This window comes from Octopus bimaculoides, chromosome 9 (assembly GCF_046866305.1).
Source record: "Octopus bimaculoides isolate indiv1 chromosome 9, ASM4686630v1, whole genome shotgun sequence".
Classification (NCBI taxonomy): Eukaryota; Metazoa; Mollusca; class Cephalopoda; order Octopoda; family Octopodidae; genus Octopus; species Octopus bimaculoides.
In genome coordinates this window covers 44,830,278-44,850,277 of record NC_142936.1, presented here as the reverse complement: position 1 = coordinate 44,850,277, position 20,000 = coordinate 44,830,278, and the positions used below count along the sequence as shown (strand labels likewise).

Sequence of the window (20,000 nt, the reverse complement as noted above, 5' to 3'; positions counted from 1 at the left end):
GCATCTCATGTGCCACCCACACAAGAACCAGTCCAGGGGCACTGGCAACGATCTTACTTGGCTTGCCAGGTCTTCTCACGCACAGCACATTTCCAAAGGTCAGTAGTCATCGCCTACCTCTTCCACGGGTTCCCTCAACTGTTAGGGTGTGGCAGTTTTTCACGCAGCTATCCTCATCCATTCTCACCACATGTCCATACCAGCGCAATCGTCTCTCTTGCACACCACAACTGATGCTTCTAATGTTCAGCTTTTCTCTCAAGATACTTACACTCTGACGGGTATTCACATTGACATTACACATCCAACGGAGCATACTGGCTTCATTCCTTGCGAGCTTACGCATGTCCTCAGCAGTTACAGCCCATGTTTCACTGCCATGTAGCATGGCTGTTCGTACGCATGCGTCATACAGTCTGCCTTTTACTCTGAGTGAGAGTCCCTTTGTCGCCAGCAGGGGTAAGAGCTCTCTAAACTTTGCCCAGGCTATTCTTATTCTAGCAGCTACACTTTCAGCGCACCCACCCCCACTACTAACTTGGTCGCCCAGATAGCGGAAGCTATCGACTACCTCTAGTTTTTCACCCTGGAATGAGATAGAAGTTGTTTCCTGTTTGTTTACAGTCTTTATTGCACCTGAACATCTGCCACAAACAAAAACTAACTTGCTAGTTAACCTGCCTTTGATGTTGCTGCACCTCTTATGTGTCCATAGCTTGCACCGGGTACATCTTATAGAGTTACTACCTACTCCTTTTCTACATACTGAGCAGGGCCATCTACCTGAAGGGGTTTGTGTTTTATCTACCTTCCTACTTATTAGGATTTTGGTTTTAGCTAGGTTGACTCTAAGGCCCTTCAATTCTAGACCTTGCTTCCACACCTGAAACTTCTCCTCTAGATATATATATGATATATATATATATATATATATATATATATATATATATATATATATATGTATATATATGTCATATATATATATATATGCATATGTCATATATATATATATACATATATATATATGTCATATATATATATATATATGTTGATTTTAATCACCTTATTTAGAAAATGTATGGCTAATACCATACTAAATTCTGGTGCCTCAACTTAAGTACTTAATTCATCTGAATCTAAATTTTTGCTATATATATATATATATATATATCTATATATATATATATATATATATATATATATATATATGTATATTGTTGTAGTTCATTTGCCGCATTGCAGAATAGAAAACAGTGATTTGGAAAGCCATGACAATGCAGTTAGTAACAATAGTTTTTTTGTTTTAAAAAAATCAGGAAAATGTTAACATTTTACCAGAAATACTAATATTTTTTTTTTCTCAACTGCATTGCTGTGGCTTTTGAATTCAATGTCTACGCGCACACACACACACGCACATATATGTATGTAAGTGTGTGTGTATATATATATATATATATATATATATATATATATATATATATATATATATATATAATCATTTTGATTATCATCGCCATCATTATCATCTACATATAAATATATCTATATATCAGGAATAGCTGACCTTTCACACACACATTATATAGTAAACAAAATTATTTTCATGTAATGTCTTTTTCTAATAAAGATTTTTTTTATATTTCCTTATTAGGCCTTCATGCTTGCTTTGAAACAGTAATGTTTCCAATTTCATTAATGCTCCAAAGCCTACTCAATCTAATCTTCTGAATGATGAAGTAATGATTTTTGGTGGGTTTTTTAAAATCTTTTTTTCACTTATTTCAGCCATTTGACTGCGACCATGCTGCAGCTCTGTCGTGAAGGATTTAGTTGAACAAATAAAACCCCAGTGCTTATAATCTTTTTTAAGTTTGGTACTTATTATATCCGTTTCTTTCTGCCAAACTGCTAAGTCATGGGGGACGTAAACAAACCAACATTGGTTGTCACTGATTATCAAATGGGACACAATCACAAAACCACTTGCACATACAAACACACACACACACATTCACACACTTGTACACACACACAAACACACACACACACATTTATCTATCTGTCTGCCTGTCTGTCTGCGTGAAAGCATGATATATGCCACTAGGTAGCATATGTATATTATGTTTCAGCTTTTGGCTAGTATGTGTGTGTGTGTTTGTGTGTGTGTGTTTGTGTGTGTGTGTTTGTGTGTGTGTGTGTGTGTAGCTATAAATATAACTGTGTATATATATATATATATATATATATATATGTACAGAGAGAGAGAGAGGGAGATATAGATATTTATGCATATATATATGTATATATATAATATATATATATATATATATATATATATATATATATATATATATATATATATATATATGCACATATATGTATATATATAGATACATATTTATACATACACAAACACACGCATATACATATATACATACATGCATATATAAATATATATATAGATGTTTGTACATATATATATACTCTTTTACTTGTTTCAGTCATTTGACTGCGGCCATGCTGGAGCACCGCCTTTAGTCGAGCAAATCGACCCCGGGACTTATTCTTTGTTTGTAAGCCTAGTACTTATTCTATCGGTCTCTTTTTGCCGAACCGCTAAGTTACGGGGACGTAAACACACCAGCATTGGTTGTCAAGCAATGCTAGGAGGACAAACACAGACACACAAACACACACACACATATATATATATATACATATATACGATGGGCTTCTTTCAGTTTCCGTCTACCAAATCCACTCACAGGGCTTTGGTCGGCCCGAGGCTATAGTAGAAGACACTCGCCCAAGGTGCCACGCAGTGGGACTGAACCCGGAACCATGTGGTTGGTAAATATATATATATACATACACATATAGAAATAGAAATATTACATTTCTAAATTTCTCAGAGAGAGTTATGTAGTAACAGCATGATAAAGTGTAGCTTTGCCCTGCTAGATGTCGCTGCCACATTAAGTTGGCAACAAACCATCATTTTATCATGCTGTTACTGCATAACTCTCTCTGAGATATTTAGAAATACAATATTTCTACTTTTGTAGACTGATGAAGGGCAATTATCCTGAAACTAGTTTCTGGATGCTGGCTTTGATGGGTGAAGGTGCTTATCTCCCCTGTTTGAAAACTTATCGACACAGAATGCTTGTGTCATGTAGCCAACTACAAACGGTGTTTTTGGAGGCTAAATAACAGTAACATTCTTCCCTTTCCTGGGACTGTCACATTAAGTTGGCAATAAGTGCATATTTATAATATATATATATATATATATATATATATATATATATATATATATATATATATATATATATATATATATATATGATATATATATATAATATGTATATATATATATATATTATTCAAAAGAATTCCAACTCTGTTTTTTATGTTTTATTTATATTCTTATAATATTAATGTAGAATATAGAATATATAGTATATATAGTAAAATGAAATGAAGTATTGATTGTCTTATTGAATAAATGAAATATTGAATATTAAATATTAAATATTAAAGGACTAGTATACTTTCTTGCATTATAGCAGTCTTCAAGGTCCCATGCTGTGATATGAATGATTCCTGTCGCAACATGGGACCTTGAAGTCTGCTAAAATGCAAGAAAGTATATTAGTCCTTTAATATTTAATATTTTATATTCAATATTTCATTTATTCTATAAGACAATCAATTCTTCATTTCATTTTACTATATATACTATATATTCTATATTCTACATTAATTTTATAAGAATATAAATAAGACATAAAAAACAGAGTTGGAATTCTTTTGAATAATATATTCCTCTATACACTATCATACAAACCCCTTTTATATATATATATATATATATATATATATATATATATCTTATATATATATATATATCTTATATATAAAGCTATAGTCATTTTTTATAGGAAGTATAATAAATGTATCTTTTTTAAAGTTGATAATAACTTTGACTGGCGCTAAAAAATGTGCACTATTCACCTAAATTGTTTGTAGAAAATTATGCAGGTTAGTTCAAACATGGGTAACAGTTATGAAAAATGAAAACAATATCACACTTCTTGTATTTCATTTTTATTGCATTCCTGTTTACAAACATAAAGCGTTGTTTCAGTAAGTAAACTGTCAATTGTTCGCTCACCAAGCTTTGAGTAAATTAATGGAGTTATTTCCAAAATGTTTAACCCTCTGAGGTAAGGCCTTAAAGCACTAATCTGTATTCGTTCTTTTCACTTATACTAAGGCCGTCCGTCGGAATCATAGGGCTTACAATTTTAATTTCTAGCTTTAGTCTTTAATTTTTTTTACTTCACATTGTCATTGTTTTTCACTGCTTTGGTTTCCAAACAGATTGGGTTCGATTTCAAAACTTTTGTTCTCATAATTCATGACAACTTATATTTTCTTTCATTTGTACAATCTTATATAGTCGACAATTTTTTATAGAAAGTATAATAATAAATGTATCTTTTTTTAAGCTGATAATAATTTCGACTGGCGCTAAAAAATGTGCACTATTCACCTAAATACTTTGTAGAAAATACTGCAGAGTAGTTCAAACGTGGGTAATTTGACTTTTGATAAGTTAATGAGCTGATCCAAGAGCAACTTAAACCGTCCAAAGGACAGGTACTTCAGCTAGTATATAATTTTACTCAAGCGTAGTGATACTGAAAATGAGTTGTCAGAACCCAATGTACATATGCTTTTGAATAAAGTGTTAGGTGATTACAGAGCATGATATGAAATTAATAACATGATAAAGAATGAGAGTTGTGTAACTACTAACTTCATTAGCTTACAGCTGTTTCTGCTATATAAAGTAGTGCACTCAGAGGCGAATGCTTATACATCACCTAATAACATCCTTGAAGTCTTTAAAATGAAGTGCATGTTTATTTGGGAAGCATTTAAAGGCATACATACATACATACATACATACATACATACATAGGGAAACACAGGAAGACAAGGGATGAAGTACTGAAGGATGACCTAAGGACGCTGAACCTTTCAGATAAAATGACAACGGACCAAGATACCAGACACCTTGCTGCACTCAAGAGGACCCATCCTCTAGAGCAGAAGTGTTAACGCTGCATCTCCTGGTGAAGAGGATTGGCCTGCAAGAGTCCTATGTTGGTGCCATGTAAAGGCACTCACACTGGTTCCACATTAAAAGTACCCAGCACACACTGTAAAGTGGTTACCATTAAGAAGGGCATCCAACCATAGAAACCAAGCCAAATCAGATTGGATGGAACCTGATGCAGCTCTCTGGTTTTCCAGCTCTAGTCAAACTGTCCAACCCATACCAGCATGGAAAACAGATATTAAAGTATTAAAGGATGATGATGATGATGATGATGATATATATAAATATATGTGTATATATGTATATGTATATATATATATATATGTATGTGTGTGTATATATATATATATATATACTTCTTTTACTTTTTTACTTGTTTCAGTCATTTGACTGTGGCCATGCTGGAGCACCGCCTTTAGTCGAGCAAATTGACCCCAGGACTTATTCTTTGTAAGCCTAGTACTTATTCTACTGGTCTCATCGGTTGTCAAGCGATGTTGGGGATACAAACACAGGCACACAAACATATACACACACATACATACATACATACATACATATATATATATATATATATATATATATATATATATATATACGATGGGCTTCTTTCAGTTTCTGTCTACCAAATCCACTCACAAGGCTTTGGTCGACTTGAGTCTATAGTAGAAAACACTTGCCCAAGGTGCCATGCAGTGGGACAGAACCCGGAACCATGTAGTTCATAAGCAAGCTACTTACCACACAGCCACTCTACGCCTACATGTGTGTGTGTGGGGGGGGGGGGTTGATATATCCCATTCTTATGGAATTCTGCATTCCAGAAAATTTTGGCGTAATGCTGAATTCTACAAAAGAAAACCTATTTCTGTATTGACTGTCATGTTATTAATTGAGATTCATTTCCCAGTGAAATTAGTATCAACACTGGCAGCTTATCTTGTCATATTTATTTTATAGGAAAAGAAAAAAAGTGTCTCTAAAACTTTTTTCAGACCTGTCTTTTTTACTGGTCTGAAAAGTTTTTACATCAGAAATTACACTTTCCATTCCGTTTGCAAATTATCATACAAACTTTTGACTTTTGCTTGAATGGTCATTGTGTTTATGAACACATTATAATCAGTCTGATTGTTGATCCTCCTACTCAAGAACCATTCCATTTAAAGTATTACTTCAGATCTGTGAAAAATCAATATCTAGGCGTTTAGAGTAACTATGTGTACGCATTACTTAATTTTTTGCTTTTTTTATTGCATTTTGTTTCCATTTTAGTTGTTGCAAGCTTTGTTGTTTTTATTCTATGATTGAGTTTGTCTCTCACATCAACCCTTTGTGAAATATCAAGTTTGATGTCCAACATAAATCCCTTTATGACTTCTTTGCATACTACTACTACTACTACTACTACTACTACTACCACCACCACCACCACCACCACCACCACCACCACCACCACCACCACCACCACTACTACTACAACTACTACTACTACTATCCCTTTCACTTCCATTTGATGGGCTCTTTCCAGCCATCCTGATAATTTGTAATGTATTGTATGTACTACCTATTTGTAGTTATCACAACAGTAGCTGTCATAAGCAAAGAAATCCACACCAAATTTTAAAACAGCAGAATCCAAGGCTATAGTAGAAGACACTTGCCCAAAGTGCCACGCAGTGGGACTGAGCCTGGAACCATGTAGTTGGGAAAGTAAACTTCTTACCAGCTGTGCCTACAGAAGAGAAATATATACTACATTACATAATGAGATATATTGTGCACAATAACTAAGGAAGAAAGATGGTAGCCAGTTAATCTTCCTTGTTTTATACATATTTCCCAATGAATTGTTCTATTTTTTCATTCATATAAATATGTTTAAAGGTATGAAAACTTATACAGTTGTTTTTTATTGTTATTGTTTGATATCTCTAATCAGATCTATTTGGTTATATCTGTGATATAAAGTAGCTAATTATGCAATAGCAATGAATTGGCAGAAAAAATAGTTTCTTATTACTTAGGGTGCAAAAATATAAATGAGAAAGTAAAAGAAAGAAGTGATATGAAAGAAGATACTGCCTGATTTAAAGTCAGTTGTAAGAATTAGATCAGCTGAATTGATGCATGGGAAGCATAGGTGCTGGCAAGATTTGAGAAACTATGTGTCTTGATTTTAGTTTTTAAGATTGTTAAAATTGACCAGAGTTTCCATAAGTACAGAATTATAGTCTGTATCTCCAAATTATTGATCTTACTTTATAATTTTCATGAAAGTGGAACTTTTTGTAGATATTTTCTGTAAATTGAAGAATGCATGCATATAGGTGCAGGAGTGGCTGTGTGGTAAGTAGCTTGCTTATGAACCACAAATTTCTGGGTTCAGTCCCACTGCATGGCACCTTGGGCAAGCGTCTTCTGCTATAGCCTCAGGCCGACCAAAGCCTTGTGAGTGGATTTGGTAGACGGAAATTGAAAGAAGCCCATCGTATATATATATGTATATGTATATGTATGCGTGTGTATATGTTTGTGTGTCTGTGTTTGTTCCCCCAGCATCACTTGACAACCGATGGTTGTGTGTTTACGTCCCGTAACTTTGTGGTTCGGCAAAAGAGACTGATAGAATAAGTACTAGGCTTACAAAGAATAAGTCCTGGGGTCAATTTGCTCGACTAAAGGCGGTGCTCCAGCATGGCTGCAGTCAAATGACTGAAACAAGTAAAGAGAGAGTATATATATTTAGGGACCAACTACAGCAGCTGAGAAGATTTGAAATGAATCCACAATTTTATTGATTGTCAGACATATTTCCAGTCTTTTTCTCCTCTCTGCACTTGGAAATCATTGAAGATGATTTGACCTCTGGGACCTTCTGTGGTTGTATAAAGGTCAATCTTTATTTTTAGGATTGACCTACTTTAGTTGCCAAACTTTAAGTATACCCAACGAGAGGTTTGTTGAACCTCTTTAGTTTCTGCTTTTTGGCTAAGAGCATCTCAGCTGAATGGAAATGAGAGGGACAACACACTGCTTATACTCTTTGTTTCATAACACAATTCTCATTGTTTCTCCATCTCTAGCAGCAGACAATGAAGCTAGCTCCCACATGCAAAGAATCCATGGAACCAGAAAATATTTTACTGCAACAAACCACCAACATGTATATACATGCAAAAAAAAAAAAAAACACAAGGCAATGCTGTCGTTTTTATTTTATAATCAACTAAATAAATGGCCATTTTTATAACTAATAGTTCTTCACTCATTCATTTCTATGATGCATCATCATGATGCAGACTTCATCGTTATTTTCAGCCTCTCATCTCAATCATGTCATTACATATATATAAAAAGGCCACCCAGTTATAGAATCCAAGCTAAAATGGCATGTATAAGTATATCAGTCTGTGAGATCGGTGGTGGTTCCTAATAGAAGCCTCTTTAATTACCGCTGCTCCATTACAATGAGCTCATGAGGCAGCACCTATCTCCCAAACCTCACCTTTCTTTTCAAACGGAAGTCAAGGAGGGAGCTTGGCCACGGAGGGAAGTGTCTGTTTTTAGTCCTGTCAGTCTCACCAAAGTCATTAGGCAGAGAAAAACTGCCCACCCTTAACAACAAAATTTTCCAAATACATTTCTTAATTTGAAATATCAATGACTTCATATCATTTATCTTTTACTTATTTCAGTCATCAGGTTGTAGCCACACCACCTTGAAGAATTTTAGTTGAATGAATCGCCCCCAGTACTTATTTTTTCTCTTTCTTTAAGCCTGGTACTTATTCTGTTGGGCACTTTTGCTGAACTGTTAAGTTATGGGTATGTAAACATAACACTGGTTGCCAAGCAGTGACAAACACAAACACACAAAGACACACACACACCTAGATATGTATATATATATATATATATATATATATATATATATATATATATATATATATATATATATACAACAGGCTTCTTTCAGTTACTGTCCACCCAATATACTCACAAGGCTTTGGGTAGCCCAAACCTATAGCAGAAGACACTTGCCCAAGATGCCACGCAGTGGGACTGAACCCGGAACCATGTAGTTGGAAAGTAAACTTCTTACCGCCTGTGCCTATTGAAGAGAAATATATTCTACATTACATAGTGAGATACATTGTGCACAATAATCAAGGAAGAAAGATGGTAGCCAGTTAATCTTCCTTGTTTTATACATATTTCCCAATAAATTATTCTATTTTTTCATTCATATAAATGCATTTGAAGGTATGAAAACTATATAGTTGTTTTTTATTGTTATTGTTTGATATCTCTAATCAGATCTATTTGGTTATATCTGTGATATAAAGTAGCTAATTAGGCAATAGCAATGAATTGGTAGAGTTATTAAAACACTGAATAGAATGACTCATGGTTATCTGCTCTGACTGCCAAGACTCTCTGAGTCCAAATATCACTGAGGTCAACTCTGCTTTACTCCATTTCAAGATTGATTTTAAAAAGGTACTATCCAGACATTACACACACATACACACACACATTACATCTGCACACACACACATGTACAACAAGCTTCTTTCAGTTTCTGTCTGTCAACTTTACTCACAAGACTTTAATCAGCCCTGCCTATAGAAGAAGACACTTGCCCAAAGTGACAGACAGTGGGTTTGAACTGAAGACCATATGACTTAGAAACAAGCTTCTTAACCACACAGCCACAGCTGCACATCTTACATGATTATATAAAAGAAAAAATGGAAACATTTCAGTTAAAGATATTTGGCTACTTTGCTCTATGAAAATAACCAGACCACTCAGTCTACATCATTGGGTCAAATCACATATTTATAAAGGGATCAGATCTGAAATTCCTTGAGTAATTTAAGACTATACACAGTACCAGATTTAGTTATAAACTCAACATGTTGAACCTTACAGACTTATAATCCACATAGTTTTGGATTCAGTTCCACTGAATCATACCTTTGGCAAGTGTCTTCTATTATCGCTTCAGGATGCAGATGGATACCAACAGGTCCATAAAGAAGAGCCAATCTCTCAAGGTAGATGGAACATGTGGAAGGGGGAAATCCAAGAAAACATGGGACAAAATACTGAAGGACAACCTCAGGATGCTGAACCTTTCAAACAAGCTGACAAAGGGTCAAAATATCTGGTGCCTTGTTGTACTCAAGAAAACCCATACTCCACAGCAGAAGCACTAAGGATGCTCCCCTGGGGAAGAGGATTGGCCTGCAAGAGTCTTGTGCCAGTGCCATGTAAAAAGCACTCATGTAATGGCACTTGTGTGGTGCCACATAAAAGCACCCAGCACACTCTGTAAAGTGGTTGGTGTTAGTAAGGGCATCCAGCCATAGAAACCACACCGAATCAGACTGGAGCCTAGTGCAGTTCTCCAGCTTGCAACCTCTAGTCAAACTGTCCAGCCCATGCCAGCATTCACAACAAACATTAAATAATACTGATAATAATTGTATGTGTGTACATGTGTGTGTGTGTGTGTGTGTGTGTGTGTGTGTGTGTGTGTGTGTGTGTGTGTGTGTGTGTGTGTGTGTGTGTGCACATATATGTATGTGTACGTACTTGTATTTGTTCCTCCCACCAATTGGCAACTAGTTTTGGTTTGTTTAAATCCCCATAACTTAATGTTTCAGCAAAAGAGATGGGTAGAAACAAAAAGGGCCTCAAAATAACTTTTAAACAATATTTTCAATGTTTTTGAGACATTAAAGTGTAATCTTTTAACAAGGGACCTTCCTTACTTTATATAACTTCTTGAAGTTACACCAAGAGTTTTCTGAAGTGGTTCTTGAAGGCTAAATCTGACACTGCCAACACAAATGAAATATTCATCCTTAAATACAGCGTTTATAATCATAATGTCTAAAAATGTAGAATACAAAGTTGGTGCCATGTCATTGTCTGTTCTGGGAACTCTGCTAAAGAGTCATAACCTTGTCTTAGAAGTCTTTTGGAATTCAATAAAATCATACAGTATTTTGGAATTTAATAGAATCAGTCAGTATTTTAGAATTCAATAAAATTATCCAGTGTTTCTGAATTCAATAGAACCAACCAGTGTAAGTGGATAAGTAAAAATATATCTATTATTGTAAAATGAGGTGCAGACTGGAATAAACCATCAAAATTATTTCTTAATTCAATTTCTATAAATGATAGGAGATAAGATATTTCCGAAAGATTCTATTTTTGTCAAGAATTTTTGAATCAACACATTTGAATCAAAGCAGAGTTATGTCTGGACCAAAAAAATATTGATAATAATAAAGAAATAAAAAATTTTTAAAAAATAGAAATAAAAAAATAAAAAAACTTATCAGTTTCATCATTTCCTTCCAATAACCATTGTCATCATCATCATCATCATCATCATCATCATCATCACCGTCATCATCAAGATCGCTGTCTCTTGTAGCTGACATCATTGACATTGTTGTTGCCTTAGTCATCATCATCATCATCGTCATTGTCATCATCACTATCATCAGCATCATTCGTCATCATCATTCTCATCGGCATTATCTTCTTCATCACTGTCATGGTCAGCATTATCATCATCATCATCAACACCAATACCGCCACCATTATCATTATCATCATCATCGGTATATTATCATTATTATCACCATCACTATTATCATCATCATCATCATCATCATCATCAACATCCTCCTCCTCTTCTTCTTCATCACCATCATCACCACCACCACCGCTGTCAGTATCGTTGCCACCTACTCTTATTACTGCAACTAAGTCCACCATTGTCTTTCCTATCTATCAATTCCTTTTCTGCAATTCACCGCCATCATCATTATCACCATCACATTTCCTGCAGAAAAGCTTCTGCCCTTTTCTTCTTCATTCACCTCACTTCTATAAAACCAACTCCTACACACACATGCATACACACACACACACATATACACACACACACACACACAAACATACACACACACACACACACAAACACACACACACATACATGCACACACACACATGCACACACACACATGCACACACACACATGCACAAACACACATGCACACACATGTACACAAACACACACATGTACACAAACACACACATACACTCACACACACACAAACACATACATATACAAACACACACACACACACAAACACACACACAAACACACATACATACACGTACAAACACACACACACACGCACACACATACACACACACACATGTACATCACATGCACTTACACTTGGCAATATGACTGTCTAAATGCAGATGTATTAATATGTATAAATGCAATTGAAAATATGTTTGATGATTCAGTACCAAAATCTTTAAGTCTTTTGAACTTTAGTATTGATAATGTTCCCAGTACTCACTGGAGTACAGACAGCTAGTACTCTCAGGTTGGTAGTAGTATAGTGTGGGTTGCCAATGTCTGGGTCAAGGCAAGTATTGTGGGAAGAATGAGCTGCTTCTTTCATTTATTATTACCTCTGCCAAGGAAGGAGGTTATGTTTTCATCGAAGTTGGTTTGTCCGTCTATCCGTCTGTGTGCAAAATAACTCAAAAAGTTGAGAACAGTATTTGATGAAACTTACAGGAAAAGTTGGTAATGACACAAGGAACAGATGATGAAGTTTTGGTAGTGATCTGGGAATTTTTATGGATTCTTGAAGGATTTTACATTTGTTATATTTACTTTACATGAAGTATTACGTTACATTCTTTGATTATCTACCTTGAAAACACGTTTATCATTTCCACTTAACCTATGGTGGCGTTGCTGTTTCCAAAGTTTATTTTCGTTTCTCTATTAGTAATTTTATTCGCGTATCTATCTTAAAATGAGCTGCTTGGCAGAGGTCTGCGCTCTCCAAGTGCTTTTCTAGACACTACTTTGTTTGAGGTGGTGAGCTGGTAGAATCGTTAGCACACCGGGCAAAATGCTTAGCGGTATTTCGTCTACCATTATGTTCTGAGTTCAAATTCTGCCAAGGTCAACTTTGCCTTTCATCCTTTTGGGGTTGATAAATTAAGTACCATTACGCACTGGGGTCAATGTAATCGACTTAATCCTTGTGGCACTTCGGAGATAAGAAACAGTTATCACTCTTGTATTGATATTGTATCTAGTACTCACAGAAGTTGAGGAAGTTATCACTCTTATAATGAATTTAGAAACCTCAAGGGATATGAAATAAATAATTTTTAATGATGATACTCAAAGTAGATAGACTTATAAATAACTATGAGTAAATAGGTGTAGGTGTGACTGTGTGGTGAGAAGCTTACTTCTCAACCACATGGTTTCAGGTTCAATCTCACTGTAGTACCTTCTTGGGCAAGTGTCTTCTACTATAGCCTGAGGTCAACCAAAGCCCTGTGAGTGGATTTGGTTGGCAGAAACTCAAAGAAGCCACACACCCATATACATATATGTATGCTGGTATGTTTACATCCTTGTAACTTAGCAACTCTTCAAAAGAGATCAATAGAATAAGTACCAGGATGGTCTATAATTATTTCCTCTGTAGTATCTTCTTTAGCCGCAGCTTCGTTCCTTTTATCCCTTACTGCTTGTTTAATTTGGTCAATCTCTACTTCAGTTAGTAATTTCTTTTTCATAATGTTTCTTCTGACATTGGCAAGTTTGTTACTGTCTATGTAGAGTTATACTTCAAGGTGTTTCTGTCTCCAGTTTAAGTAGGTTTGTACAGTATTAGATTTATTTGTGGGGAAATATATGGCATGGTAGAAGGCCGTAAGAACTTCTTTATTATTTTCTGTAAGAACTTCTTTATTATTGCAACACTGTGCAGGCAAGTGGTTGGCTGGATTCTGAGGACATTCAGAACCAGGAAAAGAGAAGCACTGTTACTCCCATGGAAGAATTTCATTCTCAGCTGCTTGGACTACTGCTCCCAAATATGGTTCCCAGAGAGTGTGAAACAAACTGTGGAACTTGAAGCAATCCAGCACCAATACATAAAGAAGATTGACTTGGTGCAAAAGATGGGCTACTGAGAGAGGCAAAAGGAGCTGAGTCTCTATTCCCTGCAGAGAAGATGAGAGAAATATGCAATGATATATATTTGGAAGATCTTGGTGGGTTTAGCTCCCACTTTTGGAATTGACAGCTATACCAATCCTTGAACTGGATGGCACTGCATCATACCAAAGATCCTGTCTTCTCTATCTAAAATAAGGACACAGTACTGCAATAGTCTGGGTTTCAAGGGCCTGCAATTGTTCAACATCCATCCAGGCAACCGTAGAGATCTACATGGTGTTGATGTGGAAGTTTTCAAGGAATGTCTGGACAGGTTTCTATCTGAGATACCAGATGAAGCCACATCATGGCAGGAGACGCAAAGAAGAGCAGCTCTGTCCAACTCGCTGCTTCACCAAAAACATTATTGGAAACAACACCAAGTAACTACAGATGGTGCACCAGGATAAAATATATATATATATATATATATATATATATATATATATATATATATATAAGGATAAATATAAGGATATATATAAGGATATATATATATAAGGATAAAAGATATATATATATATATACTAGCTTAAAAGCCACCCAATAGGGCGGCTTTCAAGCTCATTCCTGTGGAGGGCTCTTCATTAGGCCTTGAGTCCAACAGTGACACTTCATGCATTGATTACATATTAAATTTTATTACACTTGAACAATATTTTTCAAGCAATGAATAATTTGCATCAAAACAATAATATAATTTGTCAACTTGGAACTTATTGCAAAGCTGCATGATAAACAACCATCGCCACCACATCTGCCATACACATACCATTCAGACTTCTGATGCCATCACCATCAATACCATTGACTTCGCCACCTTCCCCTCCACCACCATCACCACTGTCTTTCACCTTACTTACTCTCATCCCTGACCAGCACCACCACCACCAGCACCACCACCACCAGCACCACCACCACCAGCACCACCACCACCACCTCCTCCTCCTCCTCCTCCTCCTCCTCCTCCTCCTCCTCCTCCTCCTCCTCCTCCTCCTCCTCCCCCACCTCCCCCATCATCACTACCGCCTCTGCTTCTATCACAACTACAGCTCATACTATTACTATCACCCCCATTACCATCACAAAAAGGCTAAATGTGTGTGTTCAGTGTGTTAGTTCAGCATCTTAGTTCAGTGTTCAGTCCCTCTTTCTCTCGCTCTCTTTTTCATTCTCTCTGTCTCTGTCTTCACCACGATTCTCATGGTCTCTATGCCTACTATTACTCTCACCCCAATATGAGCAATAATAGGAGTGTCAATGAATCGTGAGAGAGGTGGGGGTCGAAGTGTGACACACTGACACACAAATTAGTTTTCACATTTGTTATATTAGATACACACACACACACACACACACACACACAAAATAACACACACAAAATCACACACACACACACAAAATCACACACATACACAGATATAAATATAAATATATGATGGGCTTTCCCCGTCAAAGACAATGTATGAGTGTTTACTTTTTGTCAAACAAGTTGCACAAACGATTTGTTTATGGTGATTAAATATTTGTGCATCACATTAGCTCACTCTCTCCATCAATCAACATTGTCTGAAGAGGTGCACTGTGTACTACATGCCTGGTGGTGAAGTAGTTGCAAAGCAACATGACATGAAGTGTTTTGCTCAAGAAAACAATGCACCACCCAGTCTAGGAATTTAAATTATGATCACTAGGCGCAGGAGTGGCTGTGTGGTAAGTAGCTTGCTTACCAACCGCATGGTTCTGGGTTCAGTCCCACTGCGTGGCACCTTGGGCAGGTGTCTTCTACTATAGCCTCGAGCCGACCAAAGCCTTGTGAGTGGATTTGGTAGACGGAAATTGAAAGAAGCCTGTCGTATATATGTATATATATATATATATATATATATATATATATATATATATATATATATATATATGTATGTGTGTGTATATGTTTGTGTGCCTGTGCTTGTCTCCCCAATATCGTTTGACAACCGATGCTGGTGTGCTTACGTCCCCGTAACTTAGCGGTTCGGCAAAAAGAGACCAATAGAATAAGTATTAAGCTTACAATGAATAAGTCCTGGGGTTGATTTTCTCGACTAAAGGTGGTGCTCCAGCATGGCCGCAGTCAAATGACTGAAACAAATAAAAGAGTAAAAGAGTACTAGATCATGAGTGCAACACCCTAACCCCTAGGCCACACATCTCACATGCATGCACACACGCACACACACACACACACACACACACACACACACACATTATTTATATGATGATATTACTCTCTTTTACTTGTTTCAATCATTTGACTGTGGCCATGCTGGAGCACCACCTTTAGTCAAGCAAATCGATCCCAGGACTTATTCCCTGTAAGCCTAGTACTTATTCTATCGGTCTCTTTTGCCGAACCACTAAGTTACGGGGACATAAACACACCAGCATCGGTTGTCAAGTGATGTTGGGGGGGACAAACACAGACACACAAACATAAACACACACATACATATATATATATATATATATATATATATATATATATATATATATATATATATATATATATATATGTATATATACATATATACGACGGGCTTCTTTCAGTTTCAGTCTACCAAATCCACTCACAAGGCTTTGGTCAGCCTGAGGCTATAGTAGAAGACACTTGCCAAAGGTGCCACGCAGTGGGACTGAACCTGGAACCATGTAGTTGGTAAGCAAGCTACTTACCACACAGCCACTCCTATATATATATATGTTACATAAATGCTATGCATGAAACCTCTCAGTGCTTGAGTCAGTATCCAAACTGTAGAGCAAATTAAAAATTAGAGTTTTTGAGTATTTGTTGCAGGTTCTTATGTTCTGAGTTCAAATCCCAATGTGCTGAATGTTGCCTTTTGTCCATCTGAAGTCAATACATTTGACTAAACTGTTTCCCCTCGAATTTATAACATTGTGATTATGTTAAAAATGCTTTATTATTATTTGCTTTTTCATTTTCCTTAATTCAATTGCCTTATTTCATACTGTTATTTGATTATATTCGAGGTACTCCAGCATGACTGAAGTCACATGGATTAAACGCATAAAAGAAATATACATGAATATATATATATATACACACCCCCTAGGCTGTCTCTTGTGTGGGTGACACATGAGGTTTTTCAAGCGAGATCGTTGCCAGTGCCCCTGGACTGGCTCTTGTGCTGGTGACACATGAAATTTCTTCGAGCGAGATCGTTGCCGGTGCCGCTGAACTGGCTCTTGTGTGGCGTTCTGGGATTTTTCGAGCGGGATCATTGCTGGTGCCCCTGGGCTGGCTCTTGTGCGGGTGACACATGAGGTTTCTCGAGTGAGATGAGCATGGCCTTTGCCAGTACCGCCTGACTGGCCTTCGTGCGGGTGACACGTAAAAGAACCCACTACACTCTCTGAGTGGTTGGCTTTAGGAAGGGCATCCAGCTGTAGAAACACTGTCAAATCAGATTGGAGCTTGGTGTAGCCATCTGGTTTCACCAGTCCTCAGTCAAATCGTCCAACCCATGCTAGCATGGAAAGCGGACGTAAAACGACGACGACAATACGTACAGACATATATACATATATATATATATATATATATATATATATATGTACCGCCTGACTGGCCTTTGTAGGGTTTTCGAGCGAGATTGTTGCCAGTGCCCCTGGACTGGCTCTTGTGCGGGTGGCACATAAAAGACACCATTTCGAGCGTGGCCGTTTTCGTGCGGGTGACACGTAAAAGCACCCACTACACTCTCTGAGTGGTTGGCGTTAGGAAGGGCATCCAGCTGTAGAAACTCTGCCAAATTAGATTGGAGCCTGGTGTTGCCATCCGGTTTCACCAGTCCTCAGTCAAATCGTCCAACCCATGCTAGCATGGAAGGCGGACGTTAAACGATGATGATGATGATGATGATGATGACACAAACATACATATATACAAATGCACATACATAGATACATACATACATACATGTATAAATACATATATGTATGTAATGTATGTATATATATATATATATATATATATATATATATATACGTATGTATATATATATATGTATATGTGTGTGTGTACATATATATATATGTACATATGTACATATATATGGTGTGGTTAGCATTAGGAAAGGTATCCAGCCATAGGAAGCATGCCAAATCAAACTAGAGTCTGGTGCAACCCCTCAGCTTACCAACCCTAATCAAACTGTCCAACCCATACCAGCATGGACAACGGACGTTAAATGATGATGATGGTGATGATGGTATATATGTACGTGTGTATATATACACACACACATATATTTATATTCACTGGAGGTTCAAAATGTTTTTTTGCAGCCATTCTTTTACTTCCCTGAGCAAGGTACATAACTCTGTTTACTCCAGTTTGCTTGAGTAAACCAACCAAAAAGCAGGCTTTCTTCCTACTTCACAGGTAAATGGTTACTTGTAGCAAATAGCTCTAAAGATAACAGAGGAGGAAAAACATTCTAGTACCTAAAGAAATTACTGATGGCCCATATTAAAAAAAAATATCTACAAACATTTGATACAAAAATTTATAAAAATAATAATGAACTTATGGTATACAGTGCTCAGGTGCACTACAACTCATCTGAAAAAGGAACCAAAACTGCATGAACAGTACAGAGAATATGCACAGGAAATGAACAGTGAATGAGTTTTTAAAAAAAACAGAGTCGGGGGAGGGCATCAGGAGTACTGTTGGCAAATTTCAGAAGGCATGGAAGTTTTGAAGGATGTAGTGTCACTACAGCTAACAGTGGAGGCGCAATGGCCTAGTGGTTAGGGCAACGGACTCGCGGTCATAGGATCGTGGTTTCGATTCCCAGACCGGGCGTTGTGAGTGTTTTTTGAACGAAAACATCTAAAGCCCTACGAGGCTCCGGCAGGGGATGGTGGCGAACCCTGCTGTACTCTCTCACCACAACTTTCTCTCACTCTTACTTCCTGTTTCTGTTGTGCCTGTAATTCAAAGGGTCAGCCTTGTCACACTGTGTCACGCTGAATATCCCCGAGAACTACGTTAAGGGTACACGTTTCTGTGGAGTGCTCAGCCACTTGCACGTTAATTTTACGAGCAGGTTGTTCCGTTGATCTGATCAACTGGAACCCTCGACGTCGTAAGCGACGGAGTGCCAACAACAAAAACAGCTAACAACTGATGTGGGTAGTTTATTCCATCCTTCAGAAATTCTGAGCATGAAACAATGCTTCCAAAAGATACAGGTGTTGTGTTGGCTTTTTATAAACATAAATTCTACCACTCATATTTCAGCCTTCAATTCATTTAAAATTCTTCTTCATATTGTTTTTTTTCTTTACAGATGGTCCATTACATCTAACTGGATTTCTCCTCTATTCTCATGCATTCTCTACTGAGACTGGACCAATTCTGAATCTACGCTATGTGTATATAACACCATCTTACAGGAAAAAGGGATCAGCAAAAGAAATGTGGAAGTACTTCCTAAAGGTTTGTCTTCTGCATTCTCTCTTTCTCTCTTTCTCCTCTTTCTTATTAAAACTAGCCATTTTGTTAAAAACCAACTGAACTCCTTTTTTTTTTTTTAAATAAAATAACATTGTAGGTACAAAGATGGTGATGTGATTCAGAAGAAACTCAAATTCTTGGGTTTGTTTCTATGTGTGTATTGTAGCCTATGAAAACTATCAAAAGCTTCATGTGTCTATGTATGTATGTATGTGTGTAGATAAATATAAATCTATATATATTCATACATATATGTGTGTGTG

At 36.6% G+C, this 20,000-nt stretch overlaps 1 protein-coding gene across 2 annotated transcripts in view; it reads left to right on the top strand.

Moving 5' to 3' along the window:
* LOC106873281 (diamine acetyltransferase 1-like) overlaps positions 1–20,000 on the top strand; it is a 189,213-nt gene that overhangs the window by 129,833 nt on the left and 39,380 nt on the right. For both annotated transcript variants that reach the window (XR_008264893.2, XM_052970666.2), the window contains exon 4: positions 19,571–19,719. Coding sequence is in view for 1 of the 2 variants with exons in the window: in XM_052970666.2 (XP_052826626.1) it covers positions 19,571–19,719 (149 nt within the window). In the remaining variant the exon portion in view is untranslated. The remainder of the gene's footprint in view (positions 1–19,570; positions 19,720–20,000) is intronic.